Source organism: Bombyx mori, chromosome 15, assembly GCF_030269925.1.
Source record: "Bombyx mori chromosome 15, ASM3026992v2".
In the NCBI taxonomy this organism is placed as follows: domain Eukaryota; kingdom Metazoa; phylum Arthropoda; class Insecta; order Lepidoptera; family Bombycidae; genus Bombyx; species Bombyx mori.
In genome coordinates, this window is record NC_085121.1 from 6887435 (window position 1) to 6910394 (window position 22960).

General features: G+C 36.1%; 1 protein-coding gene, 1 long non-coding RNA gene and 1 other non-coding gene across 3 annotated transcripts; 2 read left to right on the forward strand and 1 right to left on the reverse strand.

Annotated features, from left to right (window-relative positions):
• Positions 1 to 1133: 1133 nt before the first annotated feature.
• On the reverse strand, positions 1134 to 11334 carry AGPAT5 (1-acylglycerol-3-phosphate O-acyltransferase 5). The gene is given in 5 exon segments (NM_001281895.1): positions 1134 to 1397; positions 2715 to 2883; positions 4400 to 4581; positions 7917 to 8050; positions 11053 to 11334. Coding segments are annotated over 5 exon segments (849 nt in total). The 5' UTR covers positions 11244 to 11334; the 3' UTR covers positions 1134 to 1224.
• A 10191-nt stretch (positions 11335 to 21525) lies between these two features.
• Positions 21526 to 21674, forward strand: Mir3217 (microRNA mir-3217). The gene has a single exon (NR_107501.1). It is a non-coding gene; the product is annotated as a microRNA mir-3217 (primary transcript).
• LOC134200184 (uncharacterized) lies at positions 21532 to 21954 on the forward strand. The gene is made up of 2 exons (XR_009974996.1): positions 21532 to 21684; positions 21747 to 21954. It is a non-coding gene; the product is annotated as an uncharacterized LOC134200184 (long non-coding RNA).
• The last annotated feature ends 1006 nt before the right edge of the window (positions 21955 to 22960 follow it).

Sequence of the window (22960 nt, forward strand, 5' to 3'; positions counted from 1 at the left end):
ATGCCATTATACTGGAAATTTGTAGTACGGTAGCCCCTGTAATGTAGGTAGATGACATTTTAAGATCTTTATCGCCAGCAGAATATCTGTAATAGAGTTATCCACCTTCCCAAATATTATTCAATAGGAAATCTTATTCGTAGATAGGTTTTCAAAAGAAAATAAGGACAAGAGTATAGATTTGTTTATCTTTGGGAAAAGAAATAGAGAGAGAGTGATAGCGACTAAACAGAGCAGTTAATCAGGCCTCGGGCGCTACTCATGAAGGAGCACCAAGTGGTCAATATTTGTTTATAAATATGTAAAATAAATATTAGATATCTTTTGAACTAATTCTATATGATCATATACATTTCAAAATCTAGTCTTGTTTTCTCTACTATTTTAATTGTTTCAAATTGAAAGCCTAGATTTAACTTTATTTATTTATAAATTTGTGAGTATATTTTACATATTATATTATATTATGGTTTTCGAAAGGGGTTGAGTCCAACAAAAACGTATTGTGCCCCGGGCGCGAGCTAAGATTGCCATCCCACTGTAAGAGAGTCGTCAAACTATTCCTCTTTACTTTGAACATTAATCGACATGCTTCGACTACGCACTTCTCCCAGAATCATCGGCCTCCAACAGTGATCAAGCATTTTTTTTTCCTACCTTTTCTAGTAACCTCGCGGGGTTGTTCTAGATTCACCGAACTAGTAGGAGAGCTGACGGGGCTCAAACCGGGAGTGTTGATAACACTGGCCTTAGCAAAAGCAGTGCTTCACAGAATCTACCACCGGACGGAAACGCGACTCACTGAGAAGATCCGGCGAGAAACTCAGTGGGCTGTGTCTATGGGCTAATTTACTCGTCGAGCCCATCTTCACAAGCGACGGGTTCGGCGAGAAAACATACCTGACAACTCATGCTTTATCAACAGCCCGGTGTCATTACCATAAATAAGGATGTTAGTTTATTTTAAAACGTTTTCTGAGTATAGGCTGTTTGCCCTTTCATCGGGTCTCGTTGAATCGAGCTATGAAACGACAGCTAATGATCTCATCAAGACTAAAACGTATTTTTTATTATTATGAAATCTGACATTGAAATAAGAGTAATCAGATAAAAATAATTTATTTACATTAGAAAATTGCGACATAGCATTTAAAAGCTAGCAGGACTTAAATCTAATTTAAAACTAATTTTAATTTAAATCTAATTAAAAAAAACTGCTATTGGTTATCCAACAGGGCTGTAAGCATAATCTGGAGGTAAATCGCTTAAGACTTCCTTGGATAGTTCTTTATAGGCCGCAGTCATTTTTTCGTATACTTTTTGTATTAAAATAGGTACATCTTCCATAGTTAATCCTTTAGTGGGTATTGGCTCCAAACACTGCATTATTACGTGACCTGAAATTTCAAAATAAAATCTATGTAAGCAATATAATAGAATTCAAGCTCAATGTTAAACGTAACTAGTTCATAACATTTTTTTTGTATAACGGACAGTGTGATTGATTAAAAATTAGGATCAACATTGGGATTTATCCAGATATAGTATGTACATATGAATGTTCTCGTCGCCTAGTTGGTATGATAGGGATACCTTTTTTCCCCTATCTATTCGCTGTAGCCTAAGGGGCTATTGTTCGCCCGGACGGGTAGGTGAGCTCACGGGTTCTACCCGAGAATTTTTTAGCATTAGCCCTAGCAAGAGCAGTGCTTCGCAGAATCTATCACCGGATCGGAATTGCGTCCCACTAAGAAATCCGGCGAGAAACTTAGTAAGCTAAAGTATTCCTTTCCCTCCCAAAGCTCATTAGCACGACAAAGCGTGCATAAATCTAAAACATCGGAGACAAAAGGACAAGTTCTTGAAGGAATTTCACATCAACCGCTTTTATTGTATGTGGATTGTTATGGTTACATTAGCGATTATAGCCAAACATGTAAATTGCTGGTTTATAAATATACTCTTAGACAGCCAATCTGACAGCAAAATGTAAGTTGGAAATGGTCACAGTTCCATTGAATTTCAGGCTCCATTTTACATTTTTGTGTAGCATCAACGTATAGGTAAGTGTGGCGAACGATTTAAATAATCAAGGGCTTCAGACACAATGACGTAGTGGATTAGCAGGCAAGGAATTGTTCGAACCTGAACCAATTTGTGTCCCTATCGAATTGCATTAGCAAATTTACGATATATCCCACTAAGAAGCCTTGACATTATGACACGTAATGGTACTTACTGGCTGTCTGTCTACAATTTAGACTAGAGGGCTAACCAAATTTATTAACCACTAATAATGGAATGAATAGGTGCTTTTGTTGGTGGGTGTCCCTTTAGTTTTTTTTTCAGTTTGAAATATGGGAGTAATAATATAATTTAAGATTTTCTTGTTTGTTTGCCAGTTTTGTAAATTATCATACGATTTTACTGGTGGTAGGACCTCTTCTGAGTCCGCACGGGTAGGTACCACCGCCCTGCCTATTTCTGCCGTGAAGCAGTAATGCGTTTCGGTTTGGAGGGTGGGGCCGCCGTTGTAACTATACTTGAGACCTTAGAACTTATATCTCAAGGTGTGTGGCGCATTTACGTTGTAGATGTCTATGGGCTCCAGTAACCACTTAACACCAGGTGGGCTGTGAGCTCGTCCACACATATAAGCAATTAAAAAAAAAAACTACTTAAAATTAAAATTTGATGTTAAATAGAATAAATACCTTTATTGAAGATATGCTTCTTGGGATTGATGAAGTAATATGGAGAATAAACCACAGGTATGACAGGAACTTGAGCAGAAACAGCAATGTTAAAGGCTCCTTTTTTAAATGGTAGGAATTTTGTAAAATTCTTATTTCTGGTGCCTTCAGGGAATATCCAGATTTTCGTCTGTAAGGAATTATTTTAGACATTACGTTCTTACTTACGGTGTATCATAAGTTATTCCTTTCTAAGGTGTAAGGGTTAATGTAATACATAATACATATTATTATACATTAATGTGGGCGTTTTAGCTTGCCGAATTGGGGATGTTAGATTTGTTGCAAATATTGCATGAATTCTTAGAGGTGTATTTAGTATTTAGGGTGGTAATGGTTGTTGTACACGATAGCAGTGTGTTTGTAATATTCTTAAAAAATAAAAAAAATACAGAGGTACAATTTTTTTAAACTAGAAATTCAATAACGAACTGACTCCACGATTTCACGAGCGATTTCATAGTTCGATCGTGTTGATTCGGAAATAAGTCCTTCGGAACTTTTCGGAAAGTATTATACTTTTTTAGGAATAAAAGCACATGTGTACTTTTATGTACTGACGACGTATAGGCAAAACTTCGATTATTTGATTCATCTATTTATGACGTGACAGTCTAACTAATAAAGTAACATTCTCATTACTTATTTACTTTTAGAAATGAAATATTTCACTCGTGTAACTTTAACAAAGACGACTTATTTTATAATTTCTCAATTTTCCGATTGCAATTAATCTCAAAATGTTGACTGTTTTGTTTGTGCACAGAAAAGTATGGGTGTATCTCGTTAAGACTTTAAGTCTACCTACGGGCACGAAATTTGCGATGGCTGAGCGATGGCGGCAGCGGGGCGACGCGACACGGAGCGGGTAGGCAGCGATATCTCGCGCGGGCACGAAACAAGCTGGCGGGCAGTCGCGCTTGAGCAGTGTTGTGCGAATCATGAGTTTACGTCGAAGTGAACTATTGGAGCCTAGTCTCCTATTGAGAGAATTATTATTACCTACAGATGGTGTTCATCCAATAAATCAACGAAGACGCAATTTGGGAGAATTTTCTACGCTTTATTACGAGCTAAGGTGTCATTCAATGAAATTTTAAATTCCTTGTTAAATTATAAATTCCTCATTATCAATTTCCATTACTAAAATAATAACTGAACACAACACTGTGTACCCGCGCAAGCAACGAAACCAAAGTAGTTTGTTCTCGTCGCTTCCGCGTCGCCGTCGCCCCATCATCGCCCGTACATCGCTCGATCGCCCCGCTCCGCCATCGCCCGTTTCGTGCCCGTCCCCATACTGTGCAATGCTTTTGTATACATCGCCGTCGCGGCGTCGCGCCGCTGTCGCCATCGCTCGGCCATCGCAAGTTTCGTGCCCGTAGACTAAGAGCGGGAGTGGTAGATAAAATCGCGATTGTGGGGTAGTGTAGTAGTGATGTTTTAGAAAGGGCCGACTTATGAGTCATGCCTGGGGGGATCTGTTAAGATCTATCGCGCACTTTATCTATTGCTCTTAACGAATAATGTATGTATCGACAATTCCTTCAATCTATCTACCTACTAAAATTTACTATACAATAAATGCATTACAATAATATTAGTGTCCGTTGTATTTAAAAGTAGAGTCTATAGTTAATACTGACCTTGTTCTTTGTCATAACTTCTGAAGTGACCTGAAGCTGTTTATAAGCTTCCTTGGGATCGTATCTGTCTATAAAGACTACTCCGGCCAAATAGGCAGAAAGACCAAATGGCCAAACGTAAAACAGTTCTTTTTTGGCTATCGCTGAAATTCTATCAGCCACATCCCATATATTGAACATTCCTGGAAACGAGAAAAGGTAATTAGATCTGATCGGAAGTTCGAACTTTTGTTGATCTGAACTGATACAAAATAATTAATGGCGTTTAGATTAGCGCCGGTTCTTTTTGTTGTATTAAATGCCGTGCAAGAGGAGTATTTATATTTTTTCTAAGTGATCCAATGTACCGATAATGGATACAAAGGAATTTTAGAGAGAATTTCCCGTAAAGCAGTGTAACCGTAATAGACCAGATAACGACAGAAGTTTTTATTCCACAAAAGTAAAATTTTGAATTCCACTGCCACAGCCAGTCATTAGAGGTCTAGGATATCATAACTTAATTATTATTTCTTTTTTGATCCAAATAAATGATTAGTATCGATCGATATGTATTACATAATTCTTCAGCGTAAATGTAAGATATCCAAAATATTCCTTTGTTTCGTTTCTGGAGTTTACAAGCTATTTCAGCAAAAAATACCAAGTCGATCATGACACACACATTATCTATTAGCTATGTGGAGCTATATAATTTACTATGTATATTTATATTTATCGTTATGGCTGATATACTCGTAAATGATTATTGGTCTGTTCATAAAATTGTATACTATTTAATAATATTAAAATAGACTTGTACTGCGTTGTATGTTGTGTGAATGTATGTATGCTGAATGTGTTCACTCATTTTTTTCCATAAAGTAATGTACGACACTGTTCACGCCACTCTTTGTTCACTAAGCGAGAATGTCTTAGGCATAGAAATTATTATGCGTTCGGTTTTTACGTCACGTTTACAGTCAGACTTTTTACGTCCGAGACTGTACTCAGGGTACTGACGTGCTGCTAATGGGCTCTGGCAATCACTTAACTCGAATTTTATTTTTACTGGTGGTAGGACCGCTTGTGAGTTCGCGCGGGTAGGTACCACCACTCTGCCTATTTCTGCCGTGAAGCAGTAATGCGTTTCGGTTTGAAGAGTGGGACAGCCGTTGTAACTATACCTGAGACTTTAGAACTTACATCTCAGGGTGGGTGGCGTATTTACGTTGTAGATGTCTATGGGCTCCAGTAACCACTTAACACTAGGTGGGCTGTGAGCTCATCCACCCATCTAAGCAATAAAAAAGGGCTAAAATCCTGCATTTTAAGCCTAAAGTTTTATTTACCTTGCTCTAGTTTCCAGTCTTTTATTTCAACAACGTGAGTGTTGAATCGATAAATATTATTCGTATGAACGTTTAATTACAATAAAATTTGATACCGTCCATGATATCGAGGACGCGGATGCGGAAATAAATTGTTAAAATAGATAAATGCTTACACCACGGAAATTATAGTTTATTAGTAGAAAAAAAACAAACAACAAAAGCGCTTTTAATTAGGACTGACTCGGTGGTGCAGTAGTTAGTGGTCCTTAGTCTAGCGCCGAGGGTCACATCGGGCAAATATAGTTCAGTGTGCTTAGTGCGAGTTTTTTAACGTTCTCGATAGCGTAAAAGTTAACCAAATTTTGTATGCAGTTGGAACAGCGCCCTTAACGGCAAACGTAGGCAAGCGATCCCATTCCATACATATATGAGCTAACTTTTACGCTATCGAGAACGTTAAAAAACTCGCACTAAGCACACTGATGAACAGACTTGTTTACTCTTTGTCCGGGTGTCTATATCTGCCATATATGAGTCGTCTATTATCAAAGGTGGCAATCTGTACATTTGGACAAATTTTTTTTATTGATATGTCAATACAGATTTATTTGAATATAATCGTCTCCTTCAAAGAATACGGTTAACCTGCATTAAATAAAGGTTAATAGTTAACCTGTTATTTATCTAAGATGTCGTTCCGAAGAGTTTTGTGACTGCCAATGGAATACAAAGTCAATAATTCGTTTTTCTGATTTACCAATCATTGTCCAAAAGTCAGATTGCCGCCTTTGATAATAGTCGACTCATATATGCAAGGGCGGATCCAGCTTTGGCGCCAGGAGGGAGTCACATAGTCGCGGGCAAGTTAAGAACTTATGATTTAATTTTGATAACAATAGATAATAAATAAATCATGATGTTCTTCAATTAGTCCAAGTTAGTTCAAGTCCTGGAACTAGCTCGGGGGGGGGGGTCATGGGGGTCATGACCCCCCCCCCCCCTGGATCCGCCGTTGTATATATGTCAGTCTCTGGTACCAATAACACGGGGAATCCTAATTAGAGACCAGATGACCGTGCGTTATTTGTTCCCAGTTATTAATTAATTAATTAATTATTATATTATTTACTAGCGACCCACCCTCGCTTCGCTTCGGAAACTGTAATTTATTATTGATTTCTCCACTATTTAATGGATGTTATTATATATATAAACCCTCCTCTTCAATTACTCTAGCTATTAAAAAAAAACCGCATCAAAATCTGTTGCGTAGTTTTAAAGATTTAAGCATACATAGGGATATAGGGACAGAGAAAGCGACTTTGTTTTAAACTATGTAGTGATTTGATATCTCGAGTTTGCTACAATCTCGTACCAACTCTTCTCGATCCGTGGCTGATCAAGAAATTAATACGGGTGTTCTTTGATCACCAGCATGCTAAGACCGTATTTACTAGCGGTAGCATTTATAAGGTCCAATGGGATTACTCGTATATACATTCGGGTTTGATGCGACAACCGTTGGACAAAATAATTAAGGTTTTGATCTCGTGTTCGACATGGGTAAGGCCATTCGCGTCATAGTATCTCTAACGGTAACTATTCAACATCGAAGGAATTCTACAACTAATAAAGCTGGTGTAATAAAATCATAGCAATAATAACATCAACAAGGTTACTGAACCAGAGATTATCAGTTTTAAATTTTAGTTCAAGTACAAATTATTACTAGGTTGTAGATAATGATTATCATTAATTTAAATTTAAATCCATAATCGGTCGAATGTTTGCGTGTGTGCGTGTGCGTATTCAAATAATACAAGCTACGTATAGCAAGAACAACTCGTAAATAACAAAACATCTTTTTTATTTATTGCTTAGATGGGTGGTGGTTTTTTTTATTGCTTAGATGGGTGGACGAGCTCAAAGCCCACCTGGTGTTAAATGGTTACTGGAGCCCATAGACATCTACAACGTAAATGCGCCACCCACCTTGAGATCTAAGTTCTAAGGTCTCAAGTATAGTTACAACGGCTTTCCCACCCTTCAAACCGAAACGCATTACTGCTTCACGGCTGAATAAGTAGGGCGGTGGTACATACCCGCGCGGACTCACAAGAGGTCCTGCCACCAGTAAAATTTGATTTTGTAGTAATAATAGCTTTATCTTCAACTCGTAACTCGTAATTATGAAATCGATTTACCTAAAACATCCAATGTGTACTGATGATTTGAAACGACAACTGCACCGCGTTCCTCGGCCAGGATCTCACCGTTTCGCAGCTCCCATTTCAAGTTCATTATCTTTGTTACGTGTTTTAGTATTTTCGCTGCCCACCTTAAAATGATACAAGTTTACGGAATTTAATCTTATGCTAGTGGTTCCGCAGTAGTCGAAATTCGACTATAATTAACTGAAATTATAAGTTTGAACATTATTATGGTTCTATTGTCAAAGACTTTATTATACTTATATAATAGCAGATTTCACCAAGACTACACTTTAGACAAATATTAACAAAAACAAACAATATTTAATCTATTCTCAATTTGACCATAGACTTTATGCAATAAGAAAAGTTTGACAATAAACAAATAGTATGCTTGCGTGTGTGTGTGTCAAATACATGGTAGTGTGGGTAATGTTTTCTTTATTGGTTTAATGTATCTTTTATGCATTATTTAAAAAAAATATCAGCATTGTGCACTTCTTCTCTATACTCTCTATAAGTGTGGAAAATTTCATACTCCTCCGTCCGCGCAATTTTCGTAAAAAGGGATACGAAGTTTTTTCTTCACGTACCTACTAATTTATAGATTAAACTTTGTATTTACAGTTCAACTATCTTAATTAATGTTTTGCTTTGATAACGCCAAGTCTTACCGTCTAAATTTATTTTTGAGTCGTGTTCTTTGTGTAAGTCTTTGAGTTGGGAATTCGGGTGTCTGGGAATTTTATTTGTTTGTTCGTTCTATTGTTTTAGTTATTATAAACACAGTGTGTTTAATTAAATGTGACATACGATTACATGACCACTTAGGTGCAAGCCGGCTTAGTTTGCTTAGCTGTCAATGTCAGAGCTACTTTCAGAGTTCCTCTAGATAATTTGGTACTAAAGACGTCAAAATACTCGGAGCTGTCAAGATTATAAGTCGATAACTAAGTTTAGGGTTTTTTAGAGAGGGACTCTATCTCCTAACAAAGTGTGGTTGGTACTTTTTTGTATTGCGTATTTGGGTGGACGAGCTCACAGCCCACCTGGTATTAAGTGGTTACTGGAGCCCATAGACATTTACAACGTAAATGCGCTACCTACCTTGAGATATAAGTTTTAAGATCTTAGTAGGTATAGTTACAACGGCCGCCCCACTCTTCAAACCGAATTGCATTACTGCTTCACGGCCGAAATAGACGGGGTGGTGGTACCTACTCGTGCGGACTCACATGAGGTCCTTAGACCGACACCTTAGAACTTACATCTCAAGATGGGTGGCGCATTTACGTTGTAGGTAAATGTCCATGGGCTCGAGTAACCACTTAACACCGGGTGGGCTCTGAGCTCGTCCACCCATTTAAGCAATAAAAAAAACTTTTATTCGCCAAAATTCTGTATTTATTTATACACATGTTGGAGGAAGTACTATTTTGAATATCGTGATATTTATATTGCTTATTTTTACCTCCACTGCTTATAGGAGGATATGGACAAATAAATGATGCTGTTGTAACGGGATAAATATTAATGACTTTTTCACTGCAAGTAATGTAATGCAAATGAAAATCTGTTTAAGCTCATTCGTTGGGTGGTGTCTAAATTGAGGTTTTGTGTATTGTGTGTTCAATGAATTCAACGTAGTCTTGAATTTACAACTTATTTATTAAATTAGCGCATCGAACAATTATGAACTATTTATTTTAAATCTTATCGAATATTTTACAAATTGTAAAAAACAATTTCAAATAAGCTGTTACGCATTTATAAATCTTATAAATATGAATTAATTTACAAATCATAATTTTGTTAAAAAAAGTACCTACTGTAGAAAAATAAAATTTTCAAACAGCACTAAGTTGTTTTTCTCTCCAAATTTAAAACTCATTGTTGAATATTCGAATGTCTCTAATATGTATGAATTTGAATTCGTAATATTATCAAATATAATATCGCGATTAATGTTGTACTGAGCAGACTTGGATTGTTGCTAATACTTATTAATCATTTTTTATCTTAATAACAATCGTAGTATAACCATTCTCAGCTCACACTATGTTTTTTCAGATGATCTTTTTATAATAAAATGAAAATAGTATATTTAATAAAACATTTAGTAACTGAGACATCTTTTGTTTTTATAATATTTTTAGGACATATTTATAATTGAATGGAACATTTAACATCAATTTGTATGCTGGATTAACTTCAATTAGTAATAGTAAAAAAAATACACTTTACACTCATAATATGACTTTTAAAATAATTACAAGACAGTCCTACGACTCTGCTGGTTCAACTCTGCAAATCTACCTCATCTGACATGATATCATTGTACCACGAGCGTGTTAAAATAACAAATACAGTGTTGTTCACGTGGTGGTAGGTACATATTATCTGATGCATTGTTTAACGATTAATTACTTGTTGACAGCCATAGAAGGTGGAAAACAAACAAATAAATAGATAAATTACGATAAATGTAATCTGTAATGTAATGTAAAATGTAATGCTTTTATCTATACGTATCCTATATTTCTGTGATCTTATTGTGTTTTGTTTAATTTTTATTTTAACTGGAATTGTATGTATTGTATTGGCCATGGCCTTAAATCCGCCCGTGTACAATTATTTTGAGGGCTGAAAGTTTATTTGGTTTAAATGACATTTCTGGAACATTCCAGGAGAGCTCTCTAAATTTTAAAATTTGGAAAAAAGCATCATAACAAAAAACTTCTTCGGCTATCTCAATGGGGTGGTAAACTTTAGTGATATTCAATTAAAAAATCGAATTGTTGATACTAATACTAAATAAAATGGACTTTTAATAAAAGACGTAAATGTCACGAATTAAGCGAAATGTCGCTTAAGCCAAATAAAATAGCCTTTCACCCATCGATTTGTTTAATTCAGCTAATAAATTGCAATAAAATATAATTTTATATTATGTTTGACAGTTAAAGTATAATTAATTCACAAATAAATTTATCGAGATAAATAACAAACGCACATTTTTCCGTGTTATTATAATTTTTTTTTTTTTTTTTTTTATGTTATTTTGAATTTTATGAAGAATTTGGGCCGGGTTGTTTTAGATGCAAAAAAAAAAACAAAAGCCTTTACTTACTTGGTATTCCTTACATTTTTTGGGCTGAACAGGAAAAGCGGCCACATCACCAATGCCAACATACAACAAGAGACATAAAATGATATGAAATAAAAATGATATTTAATTTTATTCGGTTCCCTGTCTGTTATTTTTTTAAATAAATACGCGAATGTGAATAATATTGAGGACATGAACAGCGCGTGCCACATTTCGACCAGTTCGTCTTGTGGTTCGATCAGGACTGTTTGTGTTATTTATTATCCGTCGCGCCTTATCGCACTGATATTGTTTTGTAAAGGATCCTGAGAGTGTGAAGAGAATCATGGCGCATCTGCTTATATATTTTACTATGATCTCTACGCCGCATTCTTAAGTTCCGTGCTTTGATTGTTCATAATTAACTAAATATTTTTGTAGTAACAGGTTTATTTTTCTTGATGAACTTTGTCCTTAGTGATAATGCTTCATATGCTGAAGTTCATCCCTTAGGTGTTGAGTGTCACAAATGCTTTGACCTCCCTATAACAAAGGCCCAGATGAAGATGGGATTCACTCATCCGTTCAGTTTTAGTATTTAATTATGATGTAAGCAAATAAGGTGACGAAGCTACTATACCTATTATTGCAGACGCTTAGTGAATAATTACTTTAGCGTGAACAGGCTGCTGTCGTCCTCGTGAACGTCGACCTCCATGACGACCTGGACACGAGAACCCTCTCATCGTGGCCGCCGGTAACTACATTCCTGATCCTGCGGACCGAATAGTAAACAGTCGACGTCGCCCAAAACACGTTATCTTGGATCCTCCCGATCTACTAACAGTGCTTTTAGGTACCCCAAGCATCGGTCATCGTTCTCGTCAAACCCGTCGCTTGCGACGAAGGGCTCGGCAAGTAAATTAACTTCTCGCCGGATCTTCTCAGTGGGTCGCGTTTCCGATCCGGTGGTATATTCTGCGAAGCACGGATATAGCTAGGGTTCGTGTTAGCAACATCGTCAGGTTTGGGCCCTGTGAGCTCACCTACTAGCCCGGTGACACTCATATGGTCTCTCTGCTTTTTTGTATTTCATATTTTGCATTCTTATTTATTTTGTCTACCATAAAGCAAACTCTCTCTCTCTTTCTCTCTCTCTCTCTCTTTGCTTAGGTACAACGATAAAGAACGAAATAGACAAAACGATGAACTGCACCTGAGTGTATTAAGCAGCATAGATTCCGTTTGCTTCAGTTTTGGCAACTATGGTCTCTGAAAGAGCACTGTGAATTATTGAATGCAGCGTTTCCGCATAGTATAGTGAAGTCGTCGTGGCCTCGTCGGGATAAGACGTCCGGTGCAGTCGTATCTTGCGATGCACCGGTGTTCGAATCCCGTAGGCAGGAACCAATTTTTTAAATGAAATACGTACTTAACAAATGTTCACGATTGAGTTCCCCCGAAATGTCATGATTGACAGGGTGGTAGTAGATATCACCGTCCTGCTTATTTCTGCCGTTAAGCGGTAATGCGTTTTGGTTTTAAGGGTGTGGCAGCCGTTGTACTGTAAAAATTGAAACCTTAGAACTCATATCTCAAGGTAGGTGGCGGCGTTTACGTTTTAGATGTCTATGGGCTCCGGTAACCGCTTAACACCAGGTGGGGCCTGAGCTCATCCACCCACCAAAGCGAAAAAAAAGAATACTAAGGTAAAAAGAGTTGATGGTGTCGTTTCATCTTAAATATTTCCTCAAGATACTTGCCATAAACATACGGTATAAACCCAGGTACCACCAAGTTTCTTCACAAGCCTAGAAGGTTCCAGTATCGCCATTATTACCATTTACTCTGAGTTATCTTACATATTTGATTGGGGAATAGACAAAGAGAACACCAAATAAAGAGACCGAAAGATGATTTGTTGAAGTTGGACGGAGAAGATGGGCTCAGGATAGATAATTGTTGAATGAACTATATAGTTAGTTGTATCGATGGACCCAATCTGAGAAGAAAATTGATTGGTGAAAAAAATCTACTTATTATGTCATGTTATTTAATTCAGTATTAGAGACTGTTAGTCAAGAAGTCAATGTCAGTGAATACAGGTTTATCTATCTGTTTGTCTGTCTGTCTAACAAATTTGGCTAAATTTAGCTGGAAAATGTTAATACATACTATTTAATGCCAACAAATCATTAATTGCATAATTAAAGATCAAAAGTATCGTTCAGAAACTCGTTGTACAAGGTTTGTTATTTTATAATAACAAGGTTAAATCATTGATATTAAAATATCCTATGTAATCCATAAAGGCTATTGATTCGCTTAATATTTTAGATAAATGAAAACAGGAAATGTTATTCATGCAAACGGGGTCGAATAATAAACCTAAAACTTAAAATGTGATTTACAATAATGCAAACAATAACATAGTAGCTACAATAGTTAAAGAAAATGTTTCGATTTCGAGTTCATCTATACATATAAATAAAACTAGAGTGTCTGTTTGTAATATTGAAATCACCGCTTTTTACTACATGTATATGAATATATATACGGTACATACACCGAAATAACATTTTTTACAATTTTTGTCTGTCTGTCTGTCTGCCTGTCTGTGTTTGTTCCGGCTAATCTCTGGAACGGCTGGACCGATTTTGATGAGACTTTCACTAATAGGTAGCTGATGATGTGAGGAGTAACTTAGGCTACTTTTTTTAGACTAGCTTCACCCCGCGGCGTCACCCGCATTTATTGTCGTACCGCGCGCAACATGGCGAGACTCGCCTATCAATAATAAAATTTAATGTTTCCAAAGCGAAGCAAGGGCGGGTCGCTAGTTTGTATATATAATATTTTTGAGTTCACTATTTGTAAGTCATAGCTGTACATATATCTAATAGGACTACATCTTTCCGACAATTCGTCTTTTCGCATTAAAAGTGTACAATTTCCAAAAATATTCGAAATTGAGTTAATATGCGGGATCATTTGGTATCACCAGTATTTTTCTAATAAATACTGTCAAAAGAGCGTAGTTTAGTTTTAGTTTACTAGTTTTTTTTTTAGTTACCTATTTTTTTATTAACAAAATTAATACATAATTTTATCTTACTTTAAAAGACAGAAAATGTAACTGGTATAAAATAATTAAATTAAATAATTAATATTAATAATATCACATGTTAAGCCTTTAAAACACTCTCCTGTAAAATTAGTAAGTTTTGAGATTATACAGTTTTAATGCGAGAAGACGAATTAATTACTCTTTTCATCGAACGTGTATTTGTTAGAAATATCTTTGAGCGATAGGACCGTTTATTGTTATTCATTTACACTTTACACTCGCATTTATTGCACTAGTTTGAATGCGCATTAAAGTAATTTATTTAAATTAATTTATGAAGGCTCTTTAGCTATCTTCGAACAGAAACAGGAAAGAATTCGAAGCAAATATACAATAAGAACATAAGGTCGACTCTCGTCGTTTTAATAGCAAAGATACTGGAAAAATCGCAAGGCTTATAAGACATATCAAATAATCATCATTCACCAAATCCCATCGATATCGCAACGTGGGCGTCTTCATTGTATTAGTAAACTCTTATCCCACCGTCTACATTAGAATGCATGACAGCTTTGTGGCAAAAGTAGACAAAATGGCAGTAGCAGGTCCACATGACCTACAATACGTCCTATCAATAGTAATAAACTACCAATATTTTTATTTATTTTATTGCTTAGGTGGGCGGAAGAGCTCACTACCCACCTGAAGTTAAGTGGTTACCGGAGCCCATAGACAACTACAACGTAAATGCCACCACCTACCTTGAGATATGAGTTCTAAGGTCTCAGTATATTTACAACGACTGCCCCACCCTTCAAACCGAAACGAATTACTGCTTCACGGCAGAAATAGGCAGGGTGGTGGTACCTACCCATGAGGACTCACAAGACACCAATGTTATAAACTTTGAGACTTTGATTAGTTTACATAATATTATTGTGGAAGTTGTTCTTGAACATGTGTCAAGTACGTATTTCCTTATTAAAAAAAAATGAATCCATAACGGCATAGTGGCATCTATTGACATGAGTGTGCCGGCATTATCTTTTAGACCTCTACGTCTTCAATCCTTTGAAATGCATCGTCGAATAAGGCAGCGGTTCTAGGTAGAAAAGATAAATCTTGTACATATACGGGTGGATGGTGGCCAACCGAAGGATCAGTCGCCTGGATTATGCTTTATTGGACTACTGAGATTATTTCATTTACTAGGCGATTAAAAAAAACAATAATGGAAGTGTGTCGGCATATTCAACTCTTAATAAAAAAACATACAAGTTGTTGTTTTAAGGTTCCCGACTCTAATTCACACCATTTATTACGTGTCTATTCGTGGCTGTTATTTCTATGTTATACTAAAACTAGTTGGGTGATTTTATTGTCATATTTGTATGTATAAGCTTTTGATAAAATTCACAAACGAGATAATATTTAATTTAGCCACAGTGACGAAAACTGGAGTTATAACGGCACATTTTTTTTTACGACCTACAGCAAACATAAGTCCAAGAAGTATTGTCTAGTTTGTTTGATATTTTTTAGTTACATATAAAGTAAAATAAAAAAAAAGTTTTAGTACAATTACAAAAAGCCTAAATATCCTACAAATCAGTTGAAGAGAGGAACGCAGATATTTATAAAACAATAAATTTATTAATTAAAGTCGCTTTGATTTAAAGAATTAATAGTTTGCTAAAATTTTTATAAAATTGACTTAATACAACGGCGAAAAAATTAACGGTCAATGAACTCGTTTTTTAATCCTTTGCTAAATCTGAATTTAATCAAAAAACTTTTTTAACTTTCTTTTATTAAATTCAATATATTATAGTATTACACTCATATGTATTATATCTTCCTCGTATTATACTATTTTTTTACCTATTAAACAATATTAGTATTAATGTAATATAAATGTCTATAAATATTAAATGGTTGTTTTTTTATAATATAATCTATGTGAAATGTTATTTTTAATGTATGTAATATGAATGTAATGTCTGAAATAAATAAATTAATAATGATAATAAACAGTATCGTTAGGTTTTTTAGTGTTGTTCAAGTTTAGACTAACAACCTAACTCGGTAAATTGGCTTAGGTTTAAGTTGAAATGTAGGCTAATTGCGTTGGCATTTTTCAAAATAAATTAAATGCCACATTATTTTGAATTCCATATTTAAAATCAGTGAGGCTAAATCTATTCTAGAATATAATTTGGAACAGATTTGATTACGTGTAGTACTAGTAGGATAATAAATAATAATATTACGTGGCCATTATCAATGATGTTAGTTTATGATAGCATATGATATTATTGACAGGTGCTATCAACTAACTTTATACGTATAATTAGTTCAAGATAACGAATTCTTTATAAAAAAACGCGCGCAGTATTGACGCCGGTACTGTTTGTTAATGCTTTGGAAAAATGTGTTTTTTTATGATTGAGAGATCACTAGTCGCCCGGATGCCATTTCAGTTTCACCAGGACAGGTGGGTGAGCAAGGGCTCAACCAGGAGGGGTGGAATTTGCTAACAGCTACCCTAACGCCTTCAAAGGAGATCTAACAACTCAAGAGAAGCTGCTTTGCGAATGAATCTATTACAAGATCGAAATTTCGTCCCGCCGAGAAGATCCGGTGAGAAACTCAGCGGGTTGATGTTTAGGTTAGTTTACACGTCTTTTCCGAGTTACCGGGGTCCCTAAGCCTGCTCCTAGTGTTAGAGCTGAAAGCGTCTAATGCAAGGGTTATTGGATCTGATGGATCCGTAAGGACGTATCTAGGGCGTCGACGGTGACTGGCTCCTGCGTGATTAGGATTCGGAGAGTAGTCAGCGGCGGTAATGATAAGGCGATTTTCATGACGCATAGCCTTATCGAAGTACCGTTTCGACGCTGACTTTATGTGTTTCCGGATTGATTCGAGGGTCAGGTCGTCGTGTAGGTCAACGTTCCTCACGAACTACGGAGCTCCGACGACTAACCTGCAAAAGCGGGATTGTAGGGATTGGAAGATGTAAGCGTAAGCACGTGTGGAATGTGAACTGTTGATGATTAATGTCTGTTTATTTTCCATGTTGTGCACACGTTCTTAGAGCGCGTGAACAGAAGTGAGTTGTTCATAATTCAATATGTACTCAAGGACAACTTTTTGCCTTCCGAAAATCGTCTCGATAGACTGCAGTTTTTTTTAAATTAAATTACATACATACACACATATAGTACATTCTCTTTCGAATCATTTCTGCAGTTGCCCACATCAATTAATTACTTAATCATTCCATCTATCCCTTAATTATTGTAATCAACCTATTCATGGATAGACCAGTGGCTAGCCTCTGGCTATGGATAAGATGACCTTTTAACTTTTTGAAGTCCCGGTTTTCCCAATACCTATAAACCCTAGGCTCGTCAAGTCAACCCAGTGATTTCCAAGCTTACTGGTATTGCTGCGTTGTATCTTCACGGGCGTAGTAATAATTTACTAGTAATTACGTTTCGTCCGACAACATTAAGGTCTGAAACGTTCCCCTGTGCAAATGAATGTGGCTGAAGAATAGGACATCGGAAGGGACCCGTCCTCATTGATGGTGACCTCTGGCTTCACGTAGGCTGCCCTGGCTACTAAGCTGTTTTCTCACGAATTACTGACAACGAGGAATCCGGCAACCCTAATCTTTTCGTTTTCTAGTTTTTCATTGCATCACATAACAGTTTTGTTGTTAAAGATAATTACATATTGTATTTAAATGCTTACCTGTGAAGAAGTTTAATTACCGTTTTTTATCGAGTAGGTAGTATAAAATTTTATTTAAGATATGCTATTTTTATAGAAGGCTTTAATGTTTTTCTTTTTTTTTTCTTGCTTCTTCGCTAATAGCCTAAGCGGCTCTTCCGGTTTCTCGTGGACGTGAGCTCCGTGAGCGTAGGTGAGCTCATGGGCTCAACCTGAAAAAAATTGTTAACACTAGCCCTAGCAAGAGCAATTCTTCGCAGAATCTGCTACCGACCGGCATCGCGACCCATTGAGGAGATCCGTCGAGAAACTTAGTTGTGTCTATGTGTATTTTTAATGAGTACTCCTTTGAAGCTATAATAAAGTTAAAATTTAATAGTGCTGTTTTAAGAATTTATTGGGCCCGTGCATTGTCAATACGCGAAATGGGTTTGTAAGTATGCGATTTGATTAATTTATGTTGAAATTGACTTTTGATGTTGAGGTCATTGGACGTATTGTGAGGATAATGGTTACTACCGTCTTTCTTTGTTGTTGTCGTAATCTATCGTGTATTATCATACATTAGGGGGTATTAATGTATTTTGTTGCAGATTTAGGTAATATTATATGTGTAATAAAATACCACAGTTATTGCGTGATTTGTTATTAATCAATGAATGAAAAGGTAGGTACATGGCGAGCATATTGAAAACCGTCATCACTCGTGAACATGCATCACGTTATTGTGCACTTGATGGTGGAAGGGCGTATTTCGAGTCCCCACAGATAAGTACCACCACCCTATTTCTGCAGGCCTGCATTACGGCTTGAAGGGTGCGACCCTTTTGTAATAAAAGGTTGACATTTAAACCTCATGTCTCAAGGCATGTGGCGGCATGTACATCGTGACGTGTAGAAATCGGAACACAAAGTGGGCTGCGAGCTAGTTCATCCGACAATGTAATAAGAATCAATATGTTTTTTTTTTATTATAACATAGTAGCTCGTATTGAACTGGTAACCTTTAACGTGAGAAATATCAATGACATGGTCGAGTCATGAACGTAATATGGATAAAAATAGATTAGTAATGAAAGATCGAAACTTCTATGTTTTGATTTAATAAAGTAAAGGTTAATGGCTAAAAATGGCGATAAAGTTGGCTAATTTTTATGGTAGTTATTCCTTCTTTGTACGAGGAGCACTGTTGCTTGAGATGCAGGTTTTATCACCTAGTTCAAGCACAGATGCAAATTATGATTGTGTTTCTACTTCTATATTAACAATAAATAAATTCTTTCACCGTGGAAGTCAATCATGAACTAAGTACTTATTATTTCATTAGAAAAAATAGGCAGGGTGGTGGTACCTAACCGTGCGGACTCACAAGAGGTCCTACCACCAGTAATTACGCATATTATCATTTTGCGGGTTTCATTTTTATTACACGATGTTATTCCTTCACCGTGGAAATCAATCGTAAACATTTGTTGAGTACGTATTTCATTAGAAAAATTGGTACCCGCCTGCAGGATTCGAACTCCGTTGCATTGCTAGATACATTAGAGTTGATTAGAGGTATGCAAGGAAAAATATTTTAGTTTTATTTTTATTTTTGTTTTACTCGCAACAAATGTGAAGAGTCAAGATAATTTTCATGCACAAGTTCAAGGTAAACTTACAAACGGTGACACTTGCAATGAAAAAAGTGACAAGTTTTATCGCAGCTTTTTTTCGTAGAACAAATACTAATTGGATGTAGTGTGTACCTACCTGTTTCTCACTGAATAAAAGTTCGTTTGTTAATACGTTTTTACCTGCTTCTTACTGAATAAAAGTTTGTTTGTTAATTAACAAATGCCATGTAACTATCCACCAAATAATGAAACTAACGATCGGTAAATATCGGTATCAAATTGAATAGCATTTGTTGCTCCAATGTTAGAATAAACTTATCTTACAAAGTCTACGCGATTTCGGTCAATTTCTGTACTAGAATAGATTAGGGTTTCGTCAAGTTTTTGTCAAACAAAAGCTCATCTATTAGAGTCTGACTCGTGACTCAAATAGTATAGTCTTTGTAAATTCGCGCCCTCGGACGTTTTAACCTATAGGCCACGACCACGGAATAGATAAATAAGGTTGGAAAGGCCTTTGCTCTGATTTTGTATTAGAACCCGTGTCGCCGCTTCATCCCCACTATTTTAATTTCTACACATACACATACTGTGATTACAAGTATTTCGCAAAAACGCAATAAAAATGTTCATACACGCTAGTGCTTGATAAAATCGACATTCTTTATCGATAAATTATCTGATGAATGAATGGAGAAAATGAAACATGAAATAAATATTGAAAAAGAAAACTATTTTACTTTTATTAATTACAAATAGTCACTGTTCCTGGAATAAAACGTATTTGTTAAGCAGTTGGCGCTTGCTATTAATTGCGAATGAATTTTTCAAAACTAAGTGTATTCTGATTTTTTTACGTGTCACGTCAATCCATTGTTCCCTGGCGTTAGGTTCTTTAGGAAAACTAAAATTTTTAATTTACTGCATAAGTCAAATAGCATTTTACTTAGAGTTTAATACGTCTTAGACAATATAGTAAATACCCGTAAATGAGAGGTCTACATGTCCCTTTATATTATACCTTCACATTAATTCAAGGATAATAATTCAATAATAATAATACATATTTATTTTACTCAAAATACGTCTCACTAAGAATATACTAGGTATCATTAATTAAATATAAAATAATGCAAAAATTATCCATGTCAAATATAAATATAGTCGAGAATTCTGTCGATGATTTTATTTCACCACATGGTCACCTCACTATCGACAAAATGCACCACGGCCAATCAGGGCAAAGGCCGAAATTTCAAAGATTGAAGTGTAGAGAACGCAATGCATGTAGTGCATTGGAAGCTGACTTGGTCATTGCGTTCATTGGGCGAGTACACATCGCGCAATGTATGCTATTTATAACTTGCTGCAATAATATTGTTAATGTTTGGAATTTCATAATGCTCAGTATATTTTTATGTTTTAGACAAATAATATTGTAATTAAATGGTAATTTCGACTTACCGATCGAAAGATATACCTCCTCGCTCTATACTTGAGGTCTGATTTTTTGTTTTACTAGTTATAATTGCACAACACGGCACTATAAAGCGGAGATCTGTTCGCCCAAGTAGTCCGAAGCGCACTAAACGCGGTGAATGAAAGAATCGGTCGAGTTATGTTTGTATAATCATAACTGTGGCACGCTTGCCCCGCCTACATTACCATTCCAACCTTATTTATCTATTCCGTGGCCACGACGACTTCAAAATTGAAACCTGGAATATCGGGAAAAATGTAATACACAAAAACAAACGGTCATGTAGTCCGGCGTATTCACCCCTTTTTTTTAAACTATGTAATATAGAATAATAGTCTGTATCACTCTTTTGTCCATTGATAGTTTGCTAATATCACGCTGGTGATTTGATGCCAAGGACATGCTTAGCACCAGATGGAAGTGGAACTAACTGCCTTAGGCCATATAAGCCTCTAGAAAAATTTAACTAGTAAAACTAAAATTGCATTTACCGCGTAAAAGAAATTAATCACACACCAATTAGCTTTCTTAATTTAATGACTTGGTAATTCGGTTTAATAGTTTTATGTACCGCTACTTTTTTTTTTTGCCCAAGAGAATATTTTTAAACATGCTCAGAGTATATGTTTTTTGTTATTCTGTTTTAGGTTGTGTTGCGTTTTTATCTATTAACCGAACTGCGAAATACGAATATCCTTTGCTTTTTAGAGATCACGTATACCGCAACTTGAGTGAAAATGGCAGAGAAATATTCTACGCTTTGAACATACGTATGTATTTTTTATTGGACTAAGCTCACAGTCCATATGGTATTGAATTGGTACCTTTACAGATCCTTCGTGTGTCGAAAAGAAAGGCCAGTGCATACGGCGTGCTCAATGTGTAGAGAAGAAAATGTTTTACATTTCTCGGGCGTGCTACCGCCGAGACTTGGTTTGTTGCTATGATGACACAATTAGATTCCCAACGGTCGAAGGACGCACTTCAACCACGGTAGCTGCCACCAAACTTTGAGATAATCAAATTTAAATTGGTTCTAAGTTGAAACGACTATTATTTCAAAACCCTTTATATGTCATATTAATTCTATTGTACACGTGTCGTAGGTAAAAAAAGTAAGTTAATACAGAGCATCGATTGTTTATTATTTTAATTGCCCTTGTAGGTAGACTAGCATACTGGCCACCTGATGGTGAGCGGTTACCGTCGCCCATGGACCTCAGCAATGCCAGGGGCCAGCCATATCGTTGCCTACCCTTCAAAGTTCGTTTGTGCGGTTGTCCTACTCTTCTAATTGGAACTCAAGACTGCTTTGCTGCGGAAATAGGCAGAATGAAGGTACCCACTCACGCTATCTTACAAGTCTCTCACTATTAATAACCCAGTATCTAATAACGATTTCCATAGTGACTGTGGATAACGCTTTGTTGTCACTGACGAAGTTTCCGGTATCGTTTTAAATGTTATTACGACCAAATAAGATTTTATCATAATAGAAATATATAAATAGATTTTCCAGAAGTCCATGGGCGACGGTAACCACTTACCATCAGGTGGGCCGTGTGCTCGTCTGCCTACAAGGGCAACAAAATAAATAGAAGCTACAGTCCAACAGCTTAGCGGTAGCATGGCGGGTGTATCCAAAATCCCTCCTTTATAAAATTAATCGAAGAAACAACACTTAGATTGATTGGGCTCTCACTAACTACCACACAATTGAAATTGTTAACCCCGACAATGTTGCCCTTTTTGCACTGTCCAGAGGAACGCACATGTTTTTCATATTAATCTCGTGTCAACAACAGAAAAAGGATTCAGGCATTAAAAAAAAAAAAGTGCGTGCTACAAAGTACACATGTCAGAAGCGAAACTTTTTTGGCGAACTAATTTATAAGTCTTGCTTATATTTATATACAAATCTAAAACTTTAGATTTCCGAGACTTAGAGGAAGGGAAAAGGAAGATATGTTCCCGCCAAAAGTCTGTCAAATGTCAATCTCAAACCTCAGTGTTGACAGTCACATTATGTTTTGATTTCTAAATTGT